The sequence below is a fragment of the Galeopterus variegatus genome, unplaced genomic scaffold (assembly GCF_000696425.1).
Source record: "Galeopterus variegatus unplaced genomic scaffold, G_variegatus-3.0.2 Scaffold600, whole genome shotgun sequence".
In the NCBI taxonomy this organism is placed as follows: Eukaryota; Metazoa; Chordata; class Mammalia; order Dermoptera; family Cynocephalidae; genus Galeopterus; species Galeopterus variegatus.
In genome coordinates, this window is record NW_007726711.1 from 188,315 (window position 1) to 211,235 (window position 22,921).

A 22,921-nucleotide genomic window follows, 5' to 3' on the forward strand; every position below is an offset into this window, starting at 1 on the left:
TTTTGGTTTTTGGTTCTTTTTGCTACTTGAAATCTAACCAACATTTCTTGATTTCATACACCTTCTCATACATTAGATATTAAATTTTGTTTGTTTTGATTATTTTTGCTAACACTGATACATTTCTTGTGGGAAAGATTATTCCTTAACATTTTATTAATTTTGAAGTTTGAGAACAAGTAACACACGTTTAATTATTTGTATTTTTTGGTGTGAGTATAAAAATGGTTTCTGTTTTAAGTTGGAATTAATCAATTCTGTTTCATGTTATTAAATTCATTTTTAAATGTAAAACATTTATCCTCCTGATAAGTTTATTTTCTTTCTTTTTGGTTTATTTTTATTTTATTCTCAACATTTCTGGAAACTCATGTTTAAAATGTAGTTTAAGGGCCAGCCCGTGGCTCACTTGGTAGAGTGTGGTGCTGATAACACCAAGGCCGCGGGTTCAGATCCCTATATAGGGATGGCCGGTTCGCTCACTTGGGAGAGCGTGGTGCTGACAACACCAAGTCAAGGGTTAAGATCCTCTTACCGGTTATCTTGAAAAAAAAAAATGTAGTTTAATATTTTCACATTTGATCTTAGCCAAAAGGCCAGGAAGCGATAGGTAAGTATTTTTAATGTAAAAAAATTCAGCATTAAACCTTAAACATAAAATAGCAGGTAAAAAAGATGCATTTTGTGGATATAAAGTTTTAAGTGAGTGCTAACACAATTAAATTTTCATTATCTCTTCGTAGTCTTCATATGAAGGCTTCTGAATTTAAATCATAAGATCCAGAGTGGCAAATACTAAAGTTGACTTCAACTTAATTTTAAGCAACTTGAGGGCAAGTGCTGATCTTTCTATCATTGCGTACCCACTGCCTAGCATTGTCTTCTGTTTCGTGGTTGTCTGGTATTTGCCTATTGAATGCATGGATGTTTCTGTATTTGAATATGTAGTTGTAAAGATACAAAAATTGGGGTTGGCAGTCTATGAAATTTCTATATGTACTTTTTTCCCCCTTATTTCATTCTGCAGTCACTTTATCTTTACTTGATGTTTTTCCCTTCCTTTCCTTGTCTGTAATACCAAACTGGCCACAAGATGTATCTTGTACATCTTAGACCCTACATGAATATGTGTTCGTGAATAAATGAATGAGATATGCCAAAATATGGACATTTAAAAGTAACATTTTATTATAATATTTAACTTTTGTAATTTTTAAAAATTGGTAAGTAAAAATGTATTATATTTATCTTAAAAATCTTAGATTATATTATTGTTATATGTCTTTTATTTTTCTTTGAATTTATATCTGATAGGAAAAACAGATTTCTTCACTTTGATCAGGAAATTAGCTGTGAAGGAATATAATTGTTTTAGAAAGTTGGAAAGCACTCATATTAGCCATTACCGTTACTATTGTTGTTTTAAATGTATATTTGACTTGCCTATTTTTCTTTCCCTCTAAAAATGTAGGGAATATATTAATTTGTAACGACATTACTGATAGACTTTAAAAATAACTTTCAGTTAAGAAGCTAGTGTGCAGTAGAAGTAGAAAAAAAAGTCAATTTCCTTTGGAAAGGATAATAGGATTTTATGTTTTTTGTATGTTCGAGATATAGTCCTTAGACTGTAATATGAATGGAATTTTTTCTCCCATGTTCTGTTTTTTTTTGTAGAGGAGCACAGGTTCTGGACATGCACATATTATAATCGTGGCTTGCTCTATAACCCTAAGCAAGGCTACTCTTAAACTAGTTAAATCAGATTCCTCTTTTTTGATCTACCTTAAATAACCCTAGAGATGATTAGGTGAAATATTAGGTAAGAAGTGCCAATACATAATAAGGTATTCATAAGGCAGTCAATAAAGGGTGAGCAACTTACTGTTAAGCAACTTAAGCAACTTCCTTCCTATTGTGCAAGACTGAAGCTTAATATTGCTGGGGGAAACTTGGTGAGCCAGTGTAAAATACAAATCTCAGTTTTAACACATTTTTGAGAGGTGAGGAGCGGGAGTATTTTTATACCAACTCCCATCAGTTATTAGTTGAAGACTGTTCCTGGTAGTAGTGTTAATTTCCTGGCACTTTGTTTTGCCACTTGTGTGGCAAAGCAGGCTCCAGCAATAATAAAAAGAAGCCCTTAATCAAAGAAATGCAGGGGCTGGCATTTTGAAGTCAGGCCTGTATGTACTGAACTGATTAGATGTGAAGGGATATGGATGGGTCACTGACAAAAGTCTGCTATAATTATATTATTTCTCAACTAGTAATTAAGCCTTAGAATTCTAGCATTTCTTTTCTTCTGGGGAATGATAATCAGTTCCTTTCCTTGAGGATGCACGTCAGAGAAACTCACAGATTTTGACATAGGCATGTTTTGATACTCCAAGGTTGTAGAAAAGGAAGAAACATGGTTCCTGATATTATTCCAGGAAATCCTTGATTATTCCAATATCTTTCAAATCATGCAACTATCTCAATATTGGGGGGGTGAACCCCATCAATTCCCCATATCAGTCTCTATATATCCATGTTTTTGAGTTTATTTTGATATGTAAATAGGCAGGCTTGATAAGGAAATTCTTTTCAACAGATTTAGGCATTTACCCAGAAAGAAGGGAGAATTGTTGATGTTTAATTAGAGCTGTTGGGTGAATCCTTCCAGACTGAAGAACAGAAAGGAATGAGGTAATTTCTTGTAGACCCACAGAAATGAATACTCACAGTTTTGTTCCTGCTTTTGCATTTTGCCAGTGGAAAGGGAAAGAACTCAAAAGCAAGGTGATAAAGTATTTCCTTTTGAGGAACTGGATAAAAAGGAGTAGGAACTCAGTAAGATTCAAAGGGTAGAGAGACTGATGACATTCCATTAATAAACTGCAAACAAGAGTACCTTTATATTTGTATCAAACAGAGCTTACAAATTGTTTTTGGGTTCATATTTTACAATTTTCTACACTTCTGGAATAAATGTTAGATGTTTTATTTGTCTTACTCTATTTGTAAGGAAAGCAAAAAAATTTTTGAATGAAAAACAATTCTACAAAATTTGCTATGATACTTTAGTAAAGAAACTTTTCTATTTTGTGGGAGGAGAAGTAGAAGGGAAATGAAGGGCAAAAATTCAAAAATATAATTGTGTAATGGATTAGCAGCTAAAAAAATAGTAAGGAAATATACTGTGGCATCTGGACACCTTTGGGGTAATACTTCAATTTAAATAAGCACATTCATTTTTTTTTGTTGTTGTTGTCTTTTTCCGTGTCCGGCAACGGATCGCAACCCTCAGTGTCGCCCCTGTACCGGACCGGGACCGGCAACGGGATCGCAACCCTCGGTGCTGCTCCCGCGCCTCGCTCAGCCAGTGAGCGGGAACCGGTCTGTATGTGGGATCCGAACCCTCGGGCGGGAGCGCCGCCATGCTTCCCATGCGGCGCACTATCCAGTGCGCCACCGGGCCGGCCCACACATTCATTTTTAAAAAGACATTTTTTAAGTAATGTTGTGATCTTAAAAGACAGTATGTTCACCGGATTTGCTCATTGTTGTAAAGTGTGACCAACAAAGCTGAGATTGTAGCCTGGATCTTTCAATTCCAAGTTTAAGCTATACTGCTGTATCTAAAGACTTTAGGTGGCTTAGCTAGAGTTAGGTTGACTGAGGCATTTTCAACAACCAAGTTACCAAAAGAAAGAAAAGGTGTTGCTTTTTTTTTTTTTTTCCTTTTTTAACTGGCAAAGGAAAATTAAGCTATTACTGTAAAGTAGAGGTTTTCCATGAAAAAAGCATCATATTGCTTGTATATGTATGAATTTCTTTAAATCTTGCTCTAAATCAGTGAATCATAATCCTTTCTTTTTCACTCCATCACATCTGAGGATGACCAAGTTAAAGGACTGTTTTTATTGCCTTGATTCTCACAGAATGGGGAGAGGTGGAAAAACTAATCCTTTTGGACCACACTGTTTAGAAAACTCTACAGATGATTATAATATAACTAATTTTTCTTGAGATTGCTATATATTATGTACCACTTAAAAGTTCTTTATACCTTCAGTTTTTAAAATAAACCACTTTCATGGAAGAAACAAAATGGCATTCACGCCCTATATCAGGAAAGTGGAATACTAGAGCCAATTTAGAGTAGTTATGCAAGTTTTAATTTTATTTCTCAGCAGGAATTGATCACCTTGTTTTCCTAGTTTTGACAAGAAAGCACAGCTTAAGAGAGTGATAACAGCAAGATGGCAGAGTAGGAGATACCAGCCTTCATCTTCCTACAAAAAATAAGAAATAGACACTTATTTGTGAATAAAAATAGCTTTGGGAGGTCTCAAGGGTCCAAGTAAGAATCTACAGGAACACAGTTGAAGGAAATGGAGAATAACTGCGCAAAAAGGTTAGGTGAGGAGATTGGTGTACTTTAGATGTCTGGAGTTGCCTAGAAACAAAGAATAGTGGGGGCTATCAGTATTAGACATGGGGTCAGTGCCACCATGGTCACCAGTGGCCTGCTCTGCAAACAACTTTGGCATCTTTTACCATGGAAGTAACTAACAGCCATCACTGCTGTGGACTCCCACATGTAGCTTCTCATGTGCTCATGCCTCAGAAACCATAACCACTGCCACTATAGGATAACTTGCTCCGCAGGCCCTGTAACTGTGGTTTCTCTGTGTGTGTCAGCACTCTGGATAGTGGTTATGCTGCCACAGTGAGCAAGCCTGTGCTTCAGAGCTGTGGCTACTGTAGCTCTGGGTGTACTGGCACTCTGGACCCTGGCTTTCTGGCTGCTCCATAAACAATTTCATTTGCATACTGTTACCAACATCATAGCAGGAGTTCCTGTATCCCATGCACAGGTGCCATCTTAAGCCCCCAACCCTGGTGCCATGGTCCCCCCATGCATGCCAGTGCTCCAGACATCAGCTTTGTGTCTGCTGCATAGATGTTGTACATCAGACACTATTGACATCACCACTGCAAGTATACCTACAAGCCAGACCCAGTGACAAGAAGGATCCTCTTGGCCATGATCTCTCTGGTGGGAGAAAAAGAGATAAGAGAACCCCACTGACCTTCATCACTGAAGAACCCAACAGCCCTTGATGCCACTGTGGACACCACATCTTGGCTATTGAGGCCCTCTGCAACCTTTGCCAATGCCAACCTTAGGTGACAGAACTGTATGGAGATTACACTGCTGTACCCTCACTAGAGCCAGAGATGTCACACCCCACCCAGCTGAGCTTCTTTGCAGCTACCTATAGGCAAAGAATTTTTGCACTGAAACCAGTTTGTAAAACATAGAAGAGGTTACTTCTCCATCAGATACATAGACACTAATGCAAAGCAATAAGAAACATGAAAAACGAAGGAAACATAACACCACCAAAGGAACACAATAATTTTCTGGTAACCAATCCATCCAAAATAGAAGATCTATGAATTGCCTATCAAAGAATTCAAAATAATTATGTTCACGAATCTCAGCAAACAAGATGAGAACACAGAGAGACAACTCAGAAGAATCAAAAAAATAATACATGAACAAAACATAAAGTTTAACAGAAATTGGGATCATAAAAAAAGAACCCAAAATTCTGGAGCTGAAAAAATACAATAAAATACATACAAAATACCATAGACAGCATCAACAGCATAATTGGTCAAATAGAAGAATCTGTAAACTCAAAGACAGGTTATTTGTAAATATCCAGTCAGTGGAGAAAAAAGAATGAAAAGAAACAAAAGCCTATGGGCTATATGGGATATCCTCAAGAAAAGTAATTTTTGCATTATATGAATTAAAGAAGAAGAAAGACGTAGAAAACATTTCTAAAGAAATAATGGCTGAAAACTCCCCTAGTCTGGGGGAAAATGTACACATTCAGATACAGGGAGATCAAAGGTCTCCAATCATATTCAAGCCAAAGAAGACTACACCAAGACTCATTATGATCAGACTGTCAAAAATCAGAGGCATAGACACTCTTGAAAGCAGCGAGGGAAAAGAAGATCCTCACATGCAAGGGAACTCCCAGGAGGCTTTCAGCAAATTTCTCAGTAGAAACATTGCAGGTCAAAAGAATGTGGGATGATATGTTCAAAGTGCTAAAAGAAAAAAACAGCTGCCAAACAAGAATACTTTTCTTGGAAAAAGTGTCCAGAAATGAGGAAGAGATAAGACTTACCCAGAGAAACAAAGGTTGAAGGAATTCATCACTGCTAGATCTTCCTTATGAGACATGGTAGAGGAAGTTGTCCAAGCTGAAAGAAAATAATGCTAATTGTTAACATGAAAACATATGAAAATATAAAACTTGTTGATAAAAGGAAGTAAATAGTCAATTCAGAATACCCTAATAATGTAAGGTGGTATATAAATGACATATCTTTGGTTCAGACACATATAACCTATCAAGGGTGAATCATGAAGAAGTAGAAAATCTGAACCAATCAATAGCAAGTAAGTAGATGCAAACAGTAATGAAATGTCTTTCATAAAAAAAAAAACACACACACACAAAACAAAAAATCCTCAAGGGCCTGATACCTTAACTACTGTTTTCTAACAAACATTTAAAGAAGAACTAATAATCCTTTTCAAACTCTTATGGGAAACTGAAGAGGAGGGAATACTTTCCAGCATCACCTTGATACCAAAGCTGGACTAGAACACCACAGGAAAATAAAAAATTACAGGCCAATATCCCTATTGAGCATAGATGCAAAAATCCTTAACAAAATGCTAGCAAACTAAATTTAACACCACATTTAGAGGATTATTCACCATGATCAATTGGAATTTATCCCTGAGAGGCAAGGATGGCTCAATATATGTAAATCCTTAAATGTGATATATTAGCAGAATGAATCACAAAAACCATATGATCATCACAACCTATGCACAAAAAGCATTTGACAATACTCAACATTCTCTCTCTCTCTCTCTATACATAGAGAGAGAGATAGATATAGATATAGATATAAACTTAACAAATTAAGTATGGAAGGAATGTATCTCAACACAATAAAGGCCATATATGACAAGCCCACAGCTAACATCCCACTCAACTGCAAAATCTTGAAAACTATTTTTTCTAAGATCAGGAACAAGGCAAATATACCCTCTTAGTTCATTTGGGCTACTATAAGAAAATACCTTAGGCTGGGAGATTTATAAACAACAGAAATTTATTGCTTAAACTTCTGGAGGCTGAGAAGTCCAGGATCAAGATGCCAAAACATTCAGTGTCTCATGAGGGCTTGTTCTCTGCTTCATAGATGGCACCTTCTAGCTGTGTCCTCACATGGTGGAAGGGGCAAGGAAGTTCCTTCAAGACTATTTTATAAGGTCACTAATCTCATAATGAAGTCAGAACCTAATCACCTCCCAAAGGCCCCACCTCTTAATGCCACCATATTGGAGGTTAGGTTTCAACATATGAATTTCAGGGGGGCACATACTTTTAGACCAATCTGTTCAATATAGTACTGGAATTTCTAGCCAGAGCAATTAAGAAAGAACAAGAATTAAAATGTATTTGTACCAGAAAGGAAGAAGTTAAATTGTCTTTGTTTGTAGGTGACATGATCTTACATATAGAAAACCCTAAATACTCCACTGAAGAACTGTTAGGAATAATAATTGAATTCAGTAAAGTTGTAGGTTATGTAATCAACATACAAAAATTAGTAGCATTTCTATATACTAATATTGAACTGTTCAAAAAATAGTTAAGAAAACAATCCCATTTACAGTAGCATTTGGAAAAAAATACATGGGATTAAATTTAACCCAGGTGATGAAATATCTGTAAATTGAAAACTGTAAAACTTTAATGAAAAAATTGAGGAAGACACAAATATATGGAAAGATATCCTGTGTTCATGGATTGGAAGAATTAATGTTATTAAAATGTCCATATTACCCAAAGCAATCTGCAGATTCAATGCAATCCTCATCAAAATTCCAATGACATTTTCCACAGAAATAGAAAAATCCTAAAACTCATATAGAGCCACAGAAGATCCCAAATAGCCAAAGCAATCTTAAGTAAAAAGAACAAAGCTGGAGGCATCACACTACCTGATTTCAAAATACATTACAAAGCTAAAGTAATCAAAACAGTTTGGAACTGGCATTATAAACAGATGTACATACATCTGGAACAGAACAGAGAGCCTAGAAATAAATCCATACATTTAAAGTCAATTGATCTTTATCATATACATTGTATATTGACAAAATAAAAATTAAAAAAAAAAATAAAAAAATAAAGTCAATTGATCTTTAACAAAGATGGCAAGACACACTGGGGAATAAATGGTGTTGAGAAAACTGGATATCTACATGCAGGAGAGTAGAACTGGTTCCTTATCTCACCCCATGTCCCAAAGTCAACTCAAAATGGATTAAAGACTTAAACATGAAACCTGAAACTGTAAAAGTGCTAGAAGAAAAGAAAGGGAAAATGGTTCTTCACATTAGTGTTCGTGAAGATTTTTTGGATATGATCTCAAAAGCACAGGTGATAAAAAGGCAAAGATAGACAAATGGGATTGCATCAAACTAAAAAGCTTCTGCACAGCCAAAGAAATAGTCAACAGTGAAGAGACAACCTATGGAATGGGTGAATATATTTGCAAACTAAACATTTGATAAGGGGCTAATGTTTAAAGTACATATGGAAGTCAAACAATGCAATAGCAAGAAAACAACCCAATTAAAAAATGGGCAAAGGATTTGTGTAAACTTTTCTCTAAAGAAGACAAACACGGTCAACAGGTATATGAAAACAGACAACATCACTAATCATCAGGGAAATACCAATTAAAACCACAATGAGATATTGTCTCACACCTATTAGAATGGCTATTATAAAAAGGACAAAGGATACCAAGAGTTTGAGAGGATGTAGAGGAAAGGAAACCCTTTACACTGTTGGGAGGAATGTAAATAAGTACAGCCATTACACAAAATGTCAAGGACGTTCCTCAGGAAATTAAAAATAGAACTACCATATAATCCAGCAGTCTTACTTCTGGATATATATCCAAAAGTAATAAAATCTGTATGTGTATGAGTGTGTGTGCATGTATGTGTGTGTGTGTGTGTGTGTGTGTGTATTACCATTCAGCCTTTAAAAAGAAGGAAATCCCATCATTTATTATATGGATGAACCTGGAAGACATTATACTAAGTTGAATAACCCAGGCACAGAAAGATGAATACTGAATGATCTCACTTATATGTGAAATCTAAAAAAGTCAAACTCATAGAAACAGAGTAGAGTGGTGGTTACCAGGGACCTGTTCAGGATGGAGGTGATGGGGAGATATTGGTCAAAATGTTCAAAGTTTCAGTTAAACTGGAGAATAAGTTCTGGAGATCTGTTGTCAGCATGATGACTATAGTTAATGTAAATATATTCTGTATTCAAAAGTTGCTGAGAGAGTGGAACTTAAATGTTCTCACCATGAAAGAATAAGTATGTGATGCGATAGATATATTAACTGATTTAATCATTTCACAATGTGTACAAATATGAAAACTTCATGTTGTACACAATAAATATTATACAATTTTTATTTGTCATTTTAACATCAATAAAGCAAAAATTAAAATATAATCATATGAATTCCAATTTTAAGCTTTGCTAGACAAATCCAAACATTGCAAATCCTGTTTATTTCTAAAAGTGGTCTTTTTATAGAACTGACAAATTTTCATATCTATTAAAAAAAGCACAGCTCATGAAAATTTATTTGTGTTTTCAGTGTAAAATATGTGTTGGATTCCAAAATGCATATTTTTATCACCATTTAATGTTTATAAAAGTGAGATATACCTTCTAATAGTGTACAATTAATGTTATATTATTTCGCCACCCCAGGGAACTCTGTTATTAAATTAATAGCATATCTTAAAATTGATAGCATTTTAGCATTAAGAAAATGCAGTAGTTCAAATTTGTGCATGTAAACATCAGAACCATTTTAAGTAATATGTTGTATAATATTATCTTTAAGATTGTTGAAAATATTTTTCATTTAATACTTAGAAATATTTACATAATGTATGTAGTTTGTTTTGTTAAAACATTTTTTAGGGGCTGGCCCGGTGGCGCACTGCTACAGTGCGCCGCTTGGGAGTGCGGTGGCGCTCCCGCCGAGGGTTCGGATCCCACATACAGACCGGTTCCCGCTCACTGGCTGAGCGAGGTGCGGGCGCGACACCGAGGGTTGCGATCCCGTTGCCGGTCCCGGTCCAGTACGGGCGTGACAATGAGGGTTGCGATCCGTTGCCGGACACGAAAAAAGACAAAAAGGAAAAAAAAAAAAAACATTTTTTAATGTGAATGTGCATTTGGCATATAGGGAAATGATGTCAATATTATGTTGAATTTGTTTGGATTGTTTCCAAACCACTTCAGACATTTTAATGTTTTTGAATGATCAGGGTCAAGATTTTTTTTTTTTTTTTCTTTTTGTCTTTTTTCGTGACCGGCAATGGATCGCAACCCTCAGTGTCGCGCCCGTACCGGACCGGGACCGGCAACGGGATTGCAACCCTCGGTGTCGCCCCCGCTCCTCGTTCAGCCAGTGAGCGGCCGGTCTGTATGTGGGATCCAAACCCTCGGCAGGAGCGCCGCCGCGCTTCCCAAGCGGCGCACTGTAGCAGTGCACCACCGGGCCGGCCCAGGGTCAAGATTTTTTTTACAACTAAAGAGAAAGCCTTAGCATGAAGATCTAAAGAAAATGCTGAAAATTCTGAAGTATCCTGCTATAGCTCAATAAGTTGCTGGTTTATTGGCTTCAAGAGATTGTTACATATTTCGTTATGTTAAAAGATCTGAGGAAGCTGCGGGTTCAGTTGAATAAGTTCTGAAGACAGTTTCCTTGAGTTGAAAGGAAATTGATGAGAAAGACTATCTCTAGATGATAACAAGTATTTTTATTTTTTATTAAACCGATTTCTATTAGAATTGAGTGTCTCTGAGGACTCATATCAAAGGAGGAAGCAAGAGCCCCAAGGATATGAAGCTTTTAAAAGATGGACTGGTTTATTTTAGGTATAAATGCCATTGGAAACAATATTTTTGTAAGGATTGTTATTGTTTTGTTAGGGCTCAGATTTAAAAGTTCCATAGGTTTTGTGTGGTCTGATGCTATTTTCACTGTAAGTCCAGTTATTTTTATTTTGGAGAACAAAAGGTTATTCAGGAATGCGTATAGGGTGTTAAAGCAGAAATGCCTCTACTCACTTCTGGCTTAGTGAATAGTCACCTTTTTCAGTAACAAGGGTAGTTTTAATCATTTCTTAAAGTTTTTTTTTTTTTTTTTCTGACCAGTTAGGGGATAGCAACCCTCAGCATGGTGTGGTCTGCGCCACGCTCAGCCAGCGAGCGCACCACCGGCCATCCCTATATAGTCTCTGAACCTGCGGCCTCTGCGCTAACAGCGCCGCACTCTCCCGAGTGAGCCACAGGGCTGACCCTATCCTGTTTCTTTTCAGGGCCCATTATAGTGTTTGGCGGGGCCATCACTAGTCCATTTCTGTGCATTTGAAAAAGGTGTTCCGTTCTCTGAGCAGATTTAGGTTTGTAATTGCAAGGTTTTGAGTATAGAGCTGGATTTTAGCTTGGTTTACCCCTTTGGCCAGGCCGTTGTGGAGTGCTTCATTTCAAAACACAGTTGCTTGGCTTTCTGAACAAAAGAGACACAATGTTAAACTGTTGAATTGTTCAATCCCAGGGAGCAAAAAAAATTTTCCTCCTGTGCATTTGTCTTGCTTCTAAATGGTCTGTGATGCCAGCTGAGTTGTCAGTACAATGAAACCTAATTGATGGGATGGGAGCACATTATTCTGCCATTTTTCTAGATCTTTGAGTTGTACGTCACATCTGGAGCTGATCACTCCACACTTGTTCAATCTGCCTGAGAGGCTCACAACAATTTTCCCATCTCTGATCATCAGTGATTTCAAATTTGCCAATGTAACCATGCGTCATCATCACAGTTAGAAACTACGATGACTTTTGAAGCACAGCCTGGTAAGAACCTGGCATTTACCTCTCTTTTCAGCATTGTTGATGCTCTTGAGAGCATTAGCAAGGACATTCATATGCACCATTATGGCAGCACAGAAAGATGATTTCCTTATATATATATATTATATATATACACATATATATATGTGTGTGTGTAGTTGTCATTGTATTACGTTATGTAGGATTTAAAAACCACAGTTAAGACTATTTAACAGGCAATTAATTTTGAAAATTCTGTGTAAGACAAAGCGGGTGGTAGTGATAGAGTGCATAGGTTTTCCCCAACCTCTCCTTTCTTTCTTTCTTTCTCTGGGGAGAAAAAGGTAGGTGGTAGGAGAACAAGATTAAATATGCTCATCTGATGTGTGGATTGTTTTAAACTAATACTGAAAGTTTCAGTTGAGGCAGTTGACACACTGCATTCTGCCAGAGTTCTAGGCAGACTTGCGTAATATATCAAGAAGTGTTTGCTCCCTTTTGTTTCTACTTTCTTTTAGGAACGCTTTTTTAAAAAGTTCCTGTCTCAGGTTATCCTTGGAAATCCTAAACTTCACCCCTTAATTTGGTTTATCTTCATACCAAAATTCTTAGAATTCACAACTGTTTGTTTATATTTTGTTTTTGTTGTTTATTTCATGAGTGTCTGTGCATGTGTGTGTCTGTATGTGTTTGTACAACTAGGTAGTAGAATATTAAAGTTATTAACTTGTATGTCAGTAAGGCTTAATTTTCTTAAAGAGAACATTTTAAATGAATACTTGTTAACCAAAATGATCCTAATGACATAATATATTTTTGAGGGAGGGGTGTATTAGTTAAGGTATATGATAAGCTATCATAACAAAGAGACCTCAACATAAATATATAGAATTTTATTTTTCTCTCATTTAACAGTCAAGAGTTAGATATGCTTCGCAGGCTTAGCAGGGACCTGTTGGCTTTGCTATCCCCTAGGATGTTACCCTTGCCTGCATTGTTGAAACTGATTCACTAGTACTTCATCTCATTTCCACAACCAATCAATTTTAGGGGTAAACCCAATCAGATTTTATGGCAAGACCCAGAAGTTGCACACATTATTTTGGCTCTCATCTTATTGTTAGGAACTTTGGCTGGGAAATAAAGTCTCTAACTGAGCTGCCAAGGGCTCAGCTAAAACTGAAATGGTTTTATTATCGAAAATGTAGGAGAGAATGGATATTGGGGAGAAATAAACAGTCCATTCAGTTTGCCTCTTTGGCCACCCAAATATCCATGTACTGCCTTCTCATACATAAAATGTACCAACTGCCAGTCACCAAAAAAGAAAAAAAGAAAAGAAAACACACCAACTTTTCAAGGATGACAACCCAAAATCAGATTCAGTGAGCGGAGTAAAGTCCTGTCTTATCAGACCTAAGTGTAATCATCATGATGTGCTAACCTAGAAATTAATAAAAAAAGTTTTCTTACTCTCTTAACCTCTTGCTTCTTGTGTGTGTGATGGAGTAGGGACAAGAAAACTATAATAATAACTTTCATTGAAAAAAGAGAAGAGTGGGATATATATGGTAGTTTCTGGTTTTTGCAATAATAATACTTCTTGCTCTGGCAGTGGAGTAAAGTCTTGGTAGGATGCTAATTTTGCCTTCTGGGAGAAGCTCCCTTGTCCTTCTATATAAGAGAAAGGGAGTGGCAGTGATAGGGTACATAAGTAATTTAACAAGCTGCCCCCAACATTTATTACTCTTTAAAGGAAGAACACAAAATTCACACATTGAACAACATAATATAGTATCCATAGTGTGTGTGTATATATGTGTGTATATATATTTATGTAAAGCCGACTATTAGACATTTGTTTATTTACATTTATATATATATATCCAACTAGTATACATGTTAAGAAACAGGAGAAAAATCATCAATAGAAACAGACCTGGAAATGGCAGGAAACATAAGATTAGTTGGCAAAGACTTTGAGATACCTATTGTAAATATGCTCAAGGACTTAAAATGAAAATATGAACATAATGAGAGAAATTGAAAATTTAATAACGAGCCATTTGAACTTTCAGAGATGAAAAATATAATATCTGAAATGAAAACTACTTTAGCTTAACAGGAGAATAGATGTTCAGAAGAAGTGGTCAATAAATAAAAAAAAATTCATTGCTGACTTCTCATCAGAAGGTATATAAGCCAGAAAACGATGGAATGATATATTGAAAATGCTGAAAGGAAAAAAAAAGTCAACCTAGAATTATCTACCTACTGAAATGATATTTTAGTAATAAAAAGCAAAATGGCATTCCCAAATAAGCTAAAGCTGAGAAAAGTTGTCAGTATCCATGTACTAAAGAAATTTTAAAAGATGATCTTTAGGCTGAAGGAAAGTCATACTGGGTGAAAACTTAGATCTATACAAAGGGAAGAATGGTAAGAAACATCATAAATATGTAGAAATTAAATGACACATTTTCAAATAACTCATGGATGAAAAGAAATCACAAGAGAAACCACAGAATGTTTTGAACTGAATGATATTAAAAACTCAGCATATCAAAATTTGTGGGATGCAGCTACTAAATTACTGAAGGAGTGCAAATAGGAAAATTTATGGCTATTAATGCTTATATTAGAAAAGAAGATATTATATTGGTGTAAAGCCTATGGTACAAGTCTCCCACTTGAGAAGCTATAAAATCAATAGCAAATGAAACCCAGAGTAAATAGAAGGAAAAAATGATAGAGTGGAAATCAGCAAAATATAAAACACAAAAGCAATGGAGAACATCAGTCAAACCAAAATATGAGGATACTTCACAAAGTTTGTGGAAAAATAGAATTGGAAGATTATGTGAATCTTTTCATGAACTTTTGAGACCTTCACATATGGTTCTATGAAAAGATTAATTACATTGGTAAACTTCTAACTAAATTGATCAGGGAAAAATTATCAATAACAGGGAAGAAATAAAAGCATCACTGTAGATGTTATAGGCATTCACAGAATAATCAGGGAGTGTTAGGAACAACTACATGCCAATACATTCAACAATTTAGAATAAAGAGGCTAATTGCTTAAAAGATACAAATTACCAAAACCAGCACATGGAGAAATAGAAAACCCAAAAAACTTTATGCTAATTAGAGAAATTGAATTAGTAATTAAAAACCTTTCCACATAGGAAACTCCGGGCCCAGATGGATCCGATCCACCAATTAATTTTATTGAAACTTCAGAAAAATAGAGGAGGAGGGAACATTAGCTTGATTTCAAAACCAGACAAAGATATTACAAGAAAACAGAAGATTTATATCTCCTTTCAGTATAGATGCAAAAAATCTTTTATAAAATGGCAAATAGAGTGTAGCAAAATATAAAAATACATCGTGACCAAACATGTTTATACCAGGAAGCAAGATTGATTTAATATTCAAAAATTAATCAGAGAAAAGGAGAAACAATTAATGATAATTTCCATAGATACCAAAAAAAAAAATTTGACAAAATCAAACCCACTCATGATAACTGACTACAACCAGGAATAAATGGAAACTTCTTCAATCTGGTAAAGGACGTTTACAAAAAATCTACAGCTAACATATTTAATGATGAAAGACTCTGCTTCCTCTGTAAGTAAGATCAGGAAGAAGGGAAGAATATTCACTCACATGACTTAACATACTGGAATTGCTAGACAGTGCAATAGGTAAGAAAAATAGTAAAGGACATCTCAATTAGAAAAAAATAAGTAAAACTGTCTTTATGTGTAGCTGACATAATACTCTTAGAGAATCCTAAGGACTCTTCAAGGAGGCTACTAAAACTCACAAGTGTATTTAGCAGAGTCACAGTATATAAGTGCAACATACAAAAATAAATTGCATTTCTATATACTAGGATCCAAACAATTTATGGATTCTCTATAGCATTATCCATAAATATGGAATACATAGAGATAAAATTTTAAAAATATATAAAACATAGCTGAGAGAAATTAACAGTATGTAAATACACAGAGAAATACACCATATACATTGAATGATTGAAAGATTCAGTGTTGTTAAGATGTCAGCTTACCACTGATCTATAGATTCAAGGCAATCTTAATAAAAATGCTAGTAGTTTTTTTGTTGTTGTTTTTGTTTTGTAGAAATTGACAAACTCATTCCTAAATTTAGCATGATCAAAGCAATATGGAGAAAGAACAAAGATGGAAATTTTACGCTACTGGATTTTAAGAATTACTCTAAACTATAATAATAATGTGGTATTGACCTAAATGTTGACATAGATATATAGATAGATATCCTTAAGGGTGTGTGTGTGTGTGTGTGTGTGTGTATTTGTCTTAAACAAATACAGTATTCAGAGATAGTCTTATCTATTCAAGAATAATGTTTTTCTTTCAAAGGATGATAGGTAGATAGAGCCCTCTATTAAAGGAAAATAGAATCTTTATAACAAATTGTTCAAAAATTGGATATTCTATATAAAAAAAAATGTATCTGGACCTTTACTTCATTCCATACACAGAAGTTAATTTCAATTGGATCATAGATCTAAAAGCCAAAACTCTAAAACTCCTTGAAATTTTAGAGATGTGAGAAAAGTTTTATGGCTTTGTGATAGGCAACTATTTCATGGTATACAAAAAGAGCTAAACATAAAAGGGAAATATGATAAACTGGGCTTCATCAAAATTAGAATCATTTTCCTTTCTAAAGACACCATTATAAAAATGAAAAGTAAGCTATAGACTGGGACAAAGTGTTTCCAATACATACAGTCTGACGCAGGACTTGTATTAATAATAATAAGATAACCCAATTAAATATGGGCAAAACATTTGAATAGGCACATTACCAAAGGAAGTCATAATCACTTGGGATGGCTAAGAAGCATATGAACAGATGCTCTACTTCAGGGGTTGGAAAACTATGGCCCACGCACCAAATGCAGCCCATTGCCTGATTTTGTAAGTAAAGTTTTTTTGGAACACACCACACCCGTTCATTTATGTATCTTCTATGGCTGCTTTCATGCTACGATGGTAGAGTTGAGTAGTTGGTACAGAGACCATGTGGCCCACAAAGCCTAAACTCTTTATTATCTGCCTTTTTACAGAAAAAGTTTGCAAACTCCTAGTTTAAGGGAACCAAATTCCAGGGAAGGATAAGCTCTTCCTAGATTAGTAAACACCAGCAAGATTGGCCTAATTTAATTTATTTTCTTTCAGAACAAACCTTATTTTTCTTGGAAGTGTCACTTTTCATTACTGGATCTTTTGATTTCAATCATGATTGATTGATTGTATTAGTGAGCTAACAAAATTTATATGTTAAAGGCAAAATTGTACATGTCTCTCTTTAAATCTTGGTAATTTAAAATGTAGTATTTTGAAAGCTGTGTCTTCTGAGGAATTACACTTCAGAGTCAAAACAGATGTAGGTTCATGATTTCAACAAGGAGTATGGATGAAATTGCACTCAAAACCACTTAGTTTAGATAGCTTGTACTTATTTCCTTCAGCAAGTTAAATTTTAACTGCAAGCAAGCGAGGATGGGGATATAAGGCATATGCTACCTTTCTGGGGACTGAGTGGTCTTTCTCCCAGGTGGTCCCCACTCGCAGATGTCTGTGCACTAATCTGGAGTTAGAAGCTCCACCTTCTAGTCCCCATGTTGTGGTCTTTGATCAGTACACTACAGAAAGATGCAGGGATTCAGCATTCTTAGTGGTCCGGTAGGCCAGATTTGTGTGCTAACTGGGGAGTCTGGACACTCTGGGTATGCCTCACGTTCTTTCATGTTGTGGTCTTTGATCAGTACACTACAGAAAGATGCAGGGATTCAGCATTCTTAGTGGTCTGGTAGGCCAGATTTGTGTGCTAACTGGGGAGTCTGGACACTCTGGGTATGCCTCACGTTCTTTTGGGTTTGCTATTGCATCAGCTCTATTCTGACTGGTTATACTGTAAGTTATGTAAGCCATTACATCATTGGTTATATAAATTATTTACATAAAACATGTTTTGACTTTGGGGAACAATAGGTATCAATCTCCTTTGAGCAAGTTAACCGTATACTTATCTGTAACATGTTTACCACGTTAATTATTTTTGAGAAAAATGTTTTCAAGGAAGGGAAAATTTTTGGTGGGAAAGCTTATTTACCACTTTTAAACATAGCAAACAGATTTTATTCACTCCTATTAAAATGTAGGATAAATTATCCTTTAGAGAAAATTTATTTCATACATCACAAAGTATCAGCATGATTTAGTTTACTTAAATCTGATATTGCTGTTTTTCTATGGTAATGTAATTTAATATAGTGTACGAACATAAAAATGATTTTTGTAATACTAATTTCAGTATCAGAATATCTTTATCAGAAGTGCAATAATATGAGCTCTATGAAAATTTTCTCTTTTTTCTATTACATTTTACCAGTAGATAATCATCAATTTGACAGTCAAAGCCAAGTTGCATGTTATAGTGAAATTTTCCCACTGCAACAAAACTTAATGAAAGAATGTGAAAAATTATCTTTCTACATGATCCTTCTCCAAGTCATATCAACTTTAAAATTAACCTTGAATTCATCCTTTTATTTTCGTATCTTCTTTGTCTTCCCTCCTCTTCTCAATCTAAGCCATTTTTATACTCAGAGTTTGTCAGAATAGTCTACATTTAGAGTCACAAATTAGTCTCCTACTCTGGGCGGTTTAACACAGCAGAGGTCTGCTGTGGCTGACATAAAATTCAATATGGTTTGGGCTGCGATCCTCCTCTGTCTTGTAACTATACTATCTGCACAAGTGGCTTTGAAAGTCCTCAGTTGGGTTTAACACAGCAGAGGTCTGCTGTGGCTGACATAAAATTCAATATGGTTTGGGCTGCGATTCTCCTCTGTCTTGTAACTATACTATCTGCACAAGTGGCTTTGAAAGTCCTCAGTTCGGTTGGAAATGACAATATCACTTTTTCTCACAGCCCACTGGCCAACTAGCCACATGATGCCAACTTAATTGTAAGGAAGGCTGGGAAATGTAGGGCAGCACATGAAATATTTGGAGACCACTGTTATCTGTACCATGCCCATATTATTATAGAGTTGCATTTTAATTGGTTTTCATATTATCTCTCATATTCCACAACAATGCTTTCTCCAACTAGTAGCCAGAGTGCTTGGAAAAATAATTTTTGGTACTGTTTTACCACTAGTTTCCATTTTGCAATAAAATCCAGACCTTTTACTCTCACCTGTGCAAGGTTTTGCATGATATGGCCCTTGTCTTTTCTAATATCATGATTGGCATTTAGTGTTAATAAATATTATCTATGAATAGTGTATTTTAAATAGGCATTCTCTTTCATTTTGTCTATATTTATGAAATGTGATCTTTTTGAGTGTCAAATTTATAAAATCACAATAATGAATATAAACTGAATAAATACATACCAAGATAAATCATTATATAGTATCTTCAGTCACATTGTCTCCGCAATTAGAATTATTTTTTAAAAAAATGGCTTTTGAAAACATTGATATAATGTAAAAATCTGTTATAATAAGTAAATTCTACATGGAAAAGTTACAATAATTGCATTGCTTATTTGGCAACAAATCATCTTTTAGAATAAATGTTTTCTCTGGCTAAAGGTTATATGAAACAAATTCCATTATGGTTAAATACATTTTTTTAAATTAATAGACTTTACTTTTTGGAGCAGTTTTAGGTTCACAGCAAAAATAAGTGGAAAGTACAGAGAGAGCTCATATAACCCCTGTCCACAAAAGCACACAACCTCTCCCACTATCCAAATCCTACACCACAGTGGTGCATTTATGACAATTGATGACCCTACACTGACACATTATTATCACCCAAAGTCCATAATTTACATTAAAGTTCACTCTTGGTTTTGTACATTCTATGGGTTTTGACAATAAATGCATTTTTAGATAAGTTTTTTATAAAGTTCATATATTTTACTATTAAGTAGTTATTTCTCTTTAGTTATATCTTCAATTTCTGTAATATTTTCCTTGGCAATCTGCATCTTCTAATTAATTATCTCTCTCTCTCTCTCTCTCTCTCACACACACACACACACACACACACATAACCCATAATCTCAAAAAAATTTCATCTTCTAACTCTCTCTCTCTCTCTCTCTCTCTCTCTCTCACACACACACACACACACACACACACATAACCCATAATCTCAAAAAAATTATTTTTTCTAGTTGGAGTGGTTGGAATATTTTCATAAAGTAATTCGTAATCTTACAGACTATAGATTAGAGTGATGCCCTTGCCAAAGACAGAGAAACTCAGAGGAGCTGGGATTCAACCCTTCTTTTCAAATATGCATGGAAGAAAGACTTTATATAAATTCTTTGTAATTTCTCAGTTGTGAATCCTTAGAATCAGGTTTCTAACAAGCAGTTTATCTTAATAAACATCTCAAGACCTTTATATTTAGTGTGCTTATTTATATTTTTATTTTTTTAATAATTTTTGACAATTTCTTTAAATTGATTTTAAGTCCTTAGTTATCTAGTAGTGATGACTATTTCACCAAATGAAAATTACATACAGTAAAATTGAGTATACTACAGTTCGTTACATGGATTTAGATCTAGCACAGTTCAAATGACTTTTCCAGTATTTGATATCTATTTACATATAAAAGTCTCATGTAACACTTTTTATATGGTGTTAATATTTCCTTTTTTGTGTGTTTCCTTGTCTTTGCTGGTCCATCCTTATTTAAGTCCATCAGCATTAATAAAGTATTAGGCAGTAGAAGGATTATCCTACTACTGGATATATAATAGTGAATAGATACAGGTGTTTGTGGGTAGAAAGGTAAGGAAATAAAATCTTTTTGTTTGATAAGAAGTCAATCTGCCATTCTCCTTTCATGAGAATTATGTGTTTTGTATTGGAAATTAGATTTTCTGACAGTAGTCAAGGAAGTTATTAAGCAGTCTTTGTTAAAACCTGTTTGCCTTTGTACTTTGACTAACGGTGCTTGTCTTATTCACAGTAACTGTAGTACTGAATGGAAGTGGCTTGTAGACAGAGCGAGAGTTGGCAGCCGATGGACTTGGCTTCAAGCCCAGATTTCAGAGCTAGAATATAAAATCCAGCAACTGACAGACATTCACAGGCAGATTCGTGCCTCCAAGGTATTATCTCTGTTCTTCTGTTTTTGTTAAAAATTGCTACTGTTTTAGTTCCTTCTCAACTTGTCACACAAAATGGTTGTTATAAAGTTTTATAAAAATTTAGCTAGTTTGTGTTAAGGTTTTTGATATATTAATTACTATAAATTGAAGCTATTTCTGTAATGCCTTTGTATTTACCGAAATCATGTTATCATACTTTTTGAGCAATTCAGAACTTCATTATTGGGTTCCAGTTAATAGAAATATACTTTTTTTCTGATTTTTTTTTATTTTGCCAAAAAACACATAACATAAAATTTACTACCTTAACCATTTTGAGTGTACAGTTCAGTGGTATTAAATACATAATACCATCCATCATAACATTATGCATCCACCATTACCCATCTTCGTAAATCTTTTCATCTTTTAAAACTGAAACTCTAAACCCATTAAACAATATCCATTTTCCCCTCTCCCCAACCCCTGGCAACCATGTCTGTCTTTATGATTTTTACTATTCTGTGTACCTCATATAAGTGAAATCATACAGTATTAATTTTTTGTGTGTCTGGTTTAGCATACTGTCCTCAATTTTTATCTGTATTGTAGCATATATTAGAATTTCTTAACTTTTTAAGACTGAATAGTATTTCATTGTGTGTGTATACCACGTTTTGCTTACCCACTCACCTGTTGATTGACGCTTGGGTTGCTTCCATTTTTTAGCTATTTTAAGTGTGCTATGAACATGGGTGTAAAAATAACTCTTTGAGATTCTGTTTTCAGTTCTTTTCAGTATATATATACACCCAGAAGTGGAATTGCTGGATCATGTGGTAATTCTATTTTTAATATTTTGCAGAACCACCATACTGTTTTCCACAATGACTATACCAGTTTGCATTCCCACCAGCAGTGCACAATGGTTCCAATTTCTCCAAATCCTCACCAACATTTGTTTTCTGGTTTTTTAATAGTAGCCATCCTAATGTGTGTCAGATGATATCTCATAGTGGCTTTGATTTGCATTTCCTTAATGATTAGACATGTTGAGCATCTTTTCATGTGCTTATTGGCCATTTGTATATCTTCTTTGGAAAAATATCTGTTTAAGTCTTTTGCCCATTTTTTAATTGGGTTGTTTGTTATTTGTTCTTGAGTTTTAGGAGTTCTGTATATATTCTGGATATTAGTTCCTTATCAGATATATGATTTGCAAGTATTTTTCTCACTCTGTGGGTTGCCTTTTTATTCTGTTCATGTTATCTTTTGATGACCAAATTTTAAACATTTTTACGAAGTCCAATTTGTCTGTTTTTTTCTTTTGTTAACTGCATTTGGTGTTATATCCAAGAAATTTTTGCCAAATCCAATGTCATGAAGGTTTTCCCCTATGTTTTCTTCTAACAATTTTATAGTTTTAGGTCTTACATTTAGGTATTTGATCCATTTTGAGTGGGGAATAGATGGCCGCTACTGTGCTAATTGCTTAAATTAATTGTACTTTACTGTTCAAATAGTAAGTTTTCAATAGACTCCAGAGTTCTAAAATAGTTATATCAGATAGATTCTGCCAATGCAAGTGTTGCCTAGGTTGGGAGACAGATTCCTGGTGCTTCCTACTTTGCCATCTTCACAGAATCCTCTCCTGTACATTTGTTTAAATTGCCTGCTTTGTTAACACGTTT

At 34.8% G+C, this 22,921-nt stretch overlaps 1 protein-coding gene across 3 annotated transcripts in view; it reads left to right on the forward strand.

Moving 5' to 3' along the window:
• The window catches only part of KANSL1L (KAT8 regulatory NSL complex subunit 1-like), a 129,047-nt gene that overhangs the window by 18,367 nt on the left and 87,759 nt on the right, over window positions 1-22,921 (forward strand). For all 3 annotated transcript variants that reach the window (XM_008570408.1, XM_008570407.1, XM_008570409.1), the window contains exon 3: window positions 21,110-21,251. In XM_008570408.1, the coding sequence (XP_008568630.1) occupies window positions 21,110-21,251 (142 nt within the window). The remainder of the gene's footprint in view (window positions 1-21,109; window positions 21,252-22,921) is intronic.